The 6,894-nt window shown below is 38.9% G+C and overlaps 1 protein-coding gene across 1 annotated transcript in view; it reads left to right on the top strand.

Annotated features, from left to right (window-relative positions):
- The window catches only part of ATP10D (ATPase, class V, type 10D), a 40,771-nt gene that overhangs the window by 7,893 nt on the left and 25,984 nt on the right, over nt 1-6,894 (top strand). The window contains 4 exon segments of the mRNA XM_009335161.1: nt 1-114; nt 4,210-4,295; nt 5,386-5,492; nt 6,094-6,225. The exon segment at nt 1-114 is cut by the window's left edge and continues 19 nt beyond it. Coding sequence (XP_009333436.1) covers nt 1-114; nt 4,210-4,295; nt 5,386-5,492; nt 6,094-6,225 — 439 coding nt within the window.

Here is a 6,894-nt window from a genome sequence, read left to right as displayed (position 1 = left end):
ATGGTGCTGTTATATTCTAGTGACCTGGATGGCATCTGTTACATTGAAACGGCAAGCCTTGATGGAGAAACCAATCTAAAGCAGAGGCAGGTGGTGAGAGGATATTCAGAGCAGGTGATAATTGTGCATTTCTAGTGGTGTAAGAAAGTTGATGTGACAGATGATCAACTAAAAAAACCCAAACAACCCAGTCCTCTAGTTGCGTAATTCTTGATAGCTCAGCAATCCCCATCTGAAAACAAAATAACTAGGTAACATCGTTCTAATTTGTTACTTGAGTTATTTTGGAGCAAATCTTTGTGTGTTCACTTAACCCAGAGAGAGAGAGAGATCTGTTTCAAGTAATGCAAGCCAGTAAAAATAGCTATTCAGGTAAATGTCAAAAAGTCATTTATGGTGCGTATCATGTTATGAGTGAGAAATCGGAATTTTTTAGAAGGGAGTTCTGTGCTGTATAAAGACCTAGAGAGAGGAACAGATACTATCTTCTCTCTTTCACTGTTTTTTCATATTGCAAACGTATTTTTACCTCCATACAATACTTAGTATTATACCTAGTAGACAAAATGCTGGAGGCTGGCACAAAGAAGATGATGTCAAAAGAACAAAGAATCCTGGCATTTCTGCAATCTTCAGCACACCTGGTGCTGAGTTCTGCTGCTGAAACACCATGCTGAAAACAGCAGCAGGGAGACTCGGTACTGTCCATAATAACAGACTGTTATGGACTCTGGAAATAAAATTACCTGAACTGCCTCTGAATTGTCAGCAGTGGTGAGGAAGTGATGAGGAGTACCTTGTTGTGCATTAAGACTCCCCTGTTACTTAGCGAGTATGGTAATACCAAAGGCATGATGTGATATTCATGAACAAAGCTGTTTCTTACCCCTTACAGTGACATGCATTTTGAAATATTTTTTTCTTTATTTAATCTTAAAACAATAAGGCAGAAACAACTGTTTGATCTTTCTGTATATACATATCATTATGCAAGGCAAAATTCAAATAGTTCTACAGGCTTACATCATACTGAGATGGCCCTGATCTCATACCAGCTCCTGCTACCAAGGTCTGAATTCAGTCTCACTCAAGAAAGAGACTGTTTTCTGCGTTTCCAGAAAACTTGCACCAAAATGCTAGGAAGAGTCATACTGTCCAAAAAAAGTGACAATTCCTTCACCATTCAAGACTGTTCATTTTTGTCCTCAAATTAAAAAAAAAAAAAAGGTCATTGTAGAGTCTTCTTGTCAGGACTGTATGGTTTCTGAATGTAGAGCCATGGTCAACTTCACAGATCTCTAGTGCCCCGCCAGCTGAGTTTCAGCCAGAGGCTTTGTCCTTATAAACTCAGGCTGAATAGACTCTGGTAGTGCTGTATAAGAGGCTGACTGCCTGACCTCTCTGTTTCTTAAGCTCAGAAGAATAGGAATAAACCACATCAAATTAAAGAACTCTGAAGACAAGGACTAAAAAGACTTAACCTATTTACAAGGGTGTTATGTCCTGCTTCTTTGTGACTGAGCAAGTAGAAACACAATGAAAAAGGTTATCAGTGGGGCACCTGTTCTTGCACTTGGGATTCCTTTAAGAGAAGGCAAGGCAAAATTAAAGCATGAAAGAGGAGCTGAAACTCTTGTAGTAAAATTTATGTTTTGGCCACTTAGGATAGCTTTTTTTTTAAAAAAATGCTTAAATGACAACAGGGAAGAAATTGGGAAAGAAACTCGAGGCTTCTTAGGTAACAGTGGGTAACAAGGCACAGAACACAGTGTCTCCAACCATCTTGACGTTCATAGAGAGCTACGCAAAACAGCTGAGGACCTGCTCCCTGAGGATAATGAGCTATTTAGTGAACAAACTGACATTGCTTTGTTGCTTTCAAGATACTCAAATGTTGCTTTCCATTGAAAAGGGATTAATCTCCTTTTCCTTCCACAGGTCATATGGTTAGTTGAACCAAGCACAGGTTCACTAGGGTGGAGAAGCTAATATGCCATTAGCACTAAGGCACTGTGAGCAGTGAATATTTCCTATTACGTTATAAGAGAGGCCACAGAACTGCGCTGGTCAGTTCCTTCTTAGCCTGCATGGTCAGTGACTGAATCCAGTCCTAGCTGTGGCATTCTGAAACCTAGTGCAAAGGAAAGTGCTGTCCTCTTCTTCCAGGCAGCGTAAGAAGGCAAGCTGATGAAAGGAGGTACCAGCTCTCCTCTTCCACCTTGGCCATGCACCCACTTCATTCCCATGCCATGTTATCAAACCATATAGTTTGTCAGGAGCACAGCACAGCCAAGCAGCAGGCATGGCCTTGGGAAGCTGCCTCTCTCCCCATTCCAGTGCGAGAGTCTGATGCAGGGCCTGTCACTCCTGGCTACCTTACTGAGTTTCCATCTTTATTGTCCCCCTTCTTTAGGGACCTTTACACAAAATCCAAGTAATTTTAATTCTGCCGTAGAAAATCTTCTCTTTTGTGCCAGGAAATGTAGGAAAGCATCTCGAGAAATAAAGTGCAAAATCTTCTGCTCTCAATATTTGCTTTGTCAAAGTTAAGATTATAATGAAGAAATATAGACCATAAACTTACAGTCCAGGAAGATCTAAGTGCCCATATCAAGATACCTGCTTTTGGACATAGTTTTTGTCACCTCTGTTTTATACTGGCAGAGCATAGACATAACTTCAGTGCCCACTATAGGTTACACCCCGAGTTTCTGTGGTTGCTATTTCAAGGTATATTGCAAGAAGCACCTACTAACACCTTCACTGCTATTACAAATTGTTTGACCAAGTCAAATGGTTTAGTTGTCCATCAAAAATAAGATGCTTTCACCAGAAATACATATCTGTAGACAGTTGCCAGGCTGTAGAAAAAAAGAATAGACTGCTTTGGCTATTTTACTTCCTTTTGGGGGTAGTTCTTATTCTCTTTGTGCTCTTTTTTGTGTAATCATTGTACAATGTGAAATGCTTGAAAAGCGTGAATCAATTATACTGTCTAACATTTTACAGAAATTTTGTACTTCCTGTACAAGTAAACATGAGAAAGGTCAGTGGAGAGAGAGGTCTTTCATAGTTAATTAAATTTACAAAGAGACTGAAGGTGTCTGTCTGTCTAAGACTGTACACATTGACTTCAGGTTAATACAGTGCAATAAATCAATACAGCAAAACATAGCAAAGAATTTTTTTTAATCAAGCCAACAAAGTATGTGTTAATATTATGTCTTCTGAGTTTCAAATTCTACTTGCAGGATTGTGTTTTAACCTCACAGTTGTTATTCTGCCAGTGTGAAGTCACCCAACTGTGGGAGCGCAGCCTTCTCAGAGACCTGTAATTATGTAGAAGATGTATTCAGTTACACCTGTGAATTACAGATTTATCCTTGGGAGTTTGAAACCTTAAATTGGTCATTCTTTTTTTTCTAAAGAGCAGGACAAATGACTTGCCAAAGAGTTAGTGGAAGGTACTCAGCTTGGAAACAGCTCTGTTATACCAGAGGCTAGCCTTTGTTATACTAGAGGCATACTCATATGCCATTAATTGAAATTAAATTGCAAGTGCAATTGCAGGCAATTCCAAAGATAAGGCCTTTTGGTTTTTCTCTTCTTGTCAGGTTTCATTCCTTATTAATAAAGGATATTTGTTCTGCTTGGCTTTTCACTGAAGAGCTCACCTGCTCTTTATTCGCAACATGTACTTCTAGTCTTTCGTAACAGCCCTCTCTTTGGTCTGGTAAGGCTCAACATCATAAAAAAGTTCTACCCACTTTCTTTGTGCTAGCACAGATAGCATCCCGGTCATGGTATCGGAAACAATGGCTGTTTGGAAGAAATTCTGCTTGCAGGGAAGACAGTGCCTTTTTTTTTTTCCTTATAATGAAAAAACCTATGGGAAATCTCTGCTTTTCAGATGTTTTTATTGCATTTCTTTTCTTCTTTCTCACTCTTCCACTCATTTTCTCCTCTCCAGTGTTCTCAAAATATCAGCAATTCAACTGATACTTGCCAGGGTTTGATATTTGCTAGGAAGTCCTTCCATGCTGTGTAAGTCTGATTTATGCTGGGTAGCAGATCATCAACACCACCAACAACTTACGGTTTTGAAGCTAAATTGTTAGATAGTAATACCCGAACCTATGAATTTATGATGTTTCTAAGTTCCGTCATATTTTGTCTGAATTCTCTGGGTTTTTTTTTCTATGGCTTTAGGTCTCTGAAATTGATCCAGAAAAATTTTCCAGTAGAATAGAGTGTGAAAGTCCTAACAACGACCTCAGTCGCTTCCGAGGCTTTGTGTAAGTAGGCTTGGTGGTTCTTTAAACTATTGTCATCTGCTTTAGTGCTGTTATTAATTTTCAGAGAGCTTGTAATGTTTGCTTTAAAAAATAATGACAATATGTATAGAGGTCAGTTTGCACCACTGCATTTCTGAATGCAGCCCAACAGACAGAGCTCCAGAAGGGCTTTCTGAGCAGCAGACTGTGAACTGGGAAAGCCCACTTGTGCTTTTTATTTTGTATTAAACATTTTCAACATCTTAGTTCAGGCTGTTCTGCAATTATGTATTCCATATTTGAAATAGCTGTTTCAAATCTGCTCTTAATAACATGTGATATCTACACTATTTGGTCTGGACAATGGCCTGATTGGACAATCTGCATTGCTCAGAATTGGAAATGGGAAGGACTGGCTTCCTCTCCTACTCCGATTTGTTTTGTGTAACCATCAGTGACTTGATCAAACTTCTTTTGACCAATGTGCCTGTCTGTGTCTTTTCTTCTTATGGGTTTATGATTTTCTATAGACAGTAGGAAAACAAAATACTATTTCATGGGGTGACTGATTTTCAGTTTTTGAGAGTTATAAAATCTATATTCCCTGTGGGCACTGACACATTAGAAATATGAAAAGAGAAATAAATGTATATAAATCTTAGTTTCTGAGGAAACACCTTGACAAACAGTGGGCCTACCTGCACTGAAAGTATGCCACAGGAGTAACGATGCTCACAGGGAGCATCTCATTTAAAATGGGATTTTGTATTTTGTTCACATTTTTTCTGATATTGGCAATCCAAGTAGAAGTCGTAGGCTTTCAGACTTGTCTTGAGCTCTTTTCAGTAGTGTTGCCTACTTCTCATATGCCAGCTGGCAAATGCCAGACTTGTAAACACAAAAAAATTTTAATACACTACCTATATGCCTGGATTTTCAAAGGTGATCTGCAAGCATGTTACCCCATTCTTTTGAAAAGTCTGATCAGGAATGGCAGAATGGCAGTCAGTGACTAGCAGCTTCTTTGGGAAATCTGCTCCCTAATGGTTTTGCAAAGCCTGACTGGTAATTGCTGGAGTCCTACAGCCGAAGTAATGTGTTTTTTTTTCAGTGAGCATTCAAACAAGGATCGAGTGGGCCTCAGCAAGGAAAACTTACTGCTCCGAGGATGCACAGTAAGAAACACAGAAGCTGTTGTAGGCATAGTGGTATATGCAGGTTAGTGAACCACCCTGGCTTTCACAGATTGCTTTGTAAACAAGATAAGAGTTATGTGTCCTGATTACTCATGGGAGGCCAGCTCTGTTCCGTGTGAACAGATCTTTGTCTTCAACTGTTAGTTGTGATGGTAAACCCAGGTTTTGAAATGGACATGGAGATGTGTGGCTTGCTTAGGATTTTTTTCTGGTCCAGAATGGAAGCTAGTGCTGTTCTTCAGTGTTCTGTATCAAAGGGCAGAGGTTTTTAAACTAATCAATATGATGTATCCAGCCAGATAGTTGTAATGCAGGTGCAGGATTTTTGTAGAAAATATCAGAAATAATACAGAAAACATCAAGAACAAGGTTGTTTTTATCAGAAGGAATATTATTGACAGTATAAAAGTTAATGTGTACATGACAGATTTTGGTTTAGCTTGTTCAGTTTTCTTTAGGACAGAATTCATATATTGTAGGAGCCGTTAGTTTGCTTGTATTTATAATCTCTGTTCAAATATTAGTTAACAGAAATGTCCCGTTTCCCAGAGATTTAGAAACATAAAGCACTTGCGGTTCTGATACCTGCTATTAGAGAATTTCAACCTGTGTTGTGGTTACAGGTCATGAAACCAAAGCCATGCTGAATAACAGTGGCCCTCATTACAAGCGCAGTAAATTGGAAAGAAAAGTTAACACTGATATTCTTTGGTGTGTTCTGCTTCTAATTTTGATGTGTTTAACTGGTGCAATAGGTAAGTGAGAATCAGCAGACTCCTGCTATTTTCCTCTGTCAGCCTACAATGCTTAGTATTTTATTCTGGGGCTGATTCATTTTAACAGCCCATCTCGGAAACTGCCTTTATCCATGTGTAATTCCCTAGCAGTTGGGGATGCTGCCACATTTTAGTTCATGTTGTCATGTTTAATCTGGAGTGTGGTCAAGAAGTATGTTCCTGGTGCAAGTTCTTAGGTCTGGAACCTGTTTCTCCGATTCATTTCTCTTTTCTCTCACTAGTTGCTCTGCAAAACTCCTACTTTCTCTTAGGATTTTTCAGGTAACATGAGGTGCATGTACAGCATTGTGGGGAGAGGCCTAGTGTGACTAGGGATTGGTTAAATAGTGAGCTTGAGTAAATGTAAACAGACTAACTTTTATGACAAATCAAAAAGGTGTTTAAAACGTTTAAAAAAACTTCTCCAGGCTACACTTAATAATGATGACATGGTGTTCACAGGTTAACTAAAACCTGGACAAGCAAGGATAATACAATTAATTGCCAGAGGGTTTTCTGGGGGAAAAAACAGTGTTTATCAAGTGTAGTTAGTATTCCTTTAGTTCTGAGATGTGCTGTTGATAGAAAGGCATGTAAGGTATTTATTCATGTGTGCACTGATACTTACTTAATTTTAATGGGGTTCCT

Source organism: Pygoscelis adeliae, unplaced genomic scaffold, assembly GCF_000699105.1.
Source record: "Pygoscelis adeliae isolate BGI_AS28 unplaced genomic scaffold, ASM69910v1 Scaffold21, whole genome shotgun sequence".
Lineage (NCBI taxonomy): Eukaryota > Metazoa > Chordata > Aves > Sphenisciformes > Spheniscidae > Pygoscelis > Pygoscelis adeliae.
Note: the sequence above shows the minus strand (reverse complement) of the source record. Positions and strands in the feature narration are given on the sequence as shown.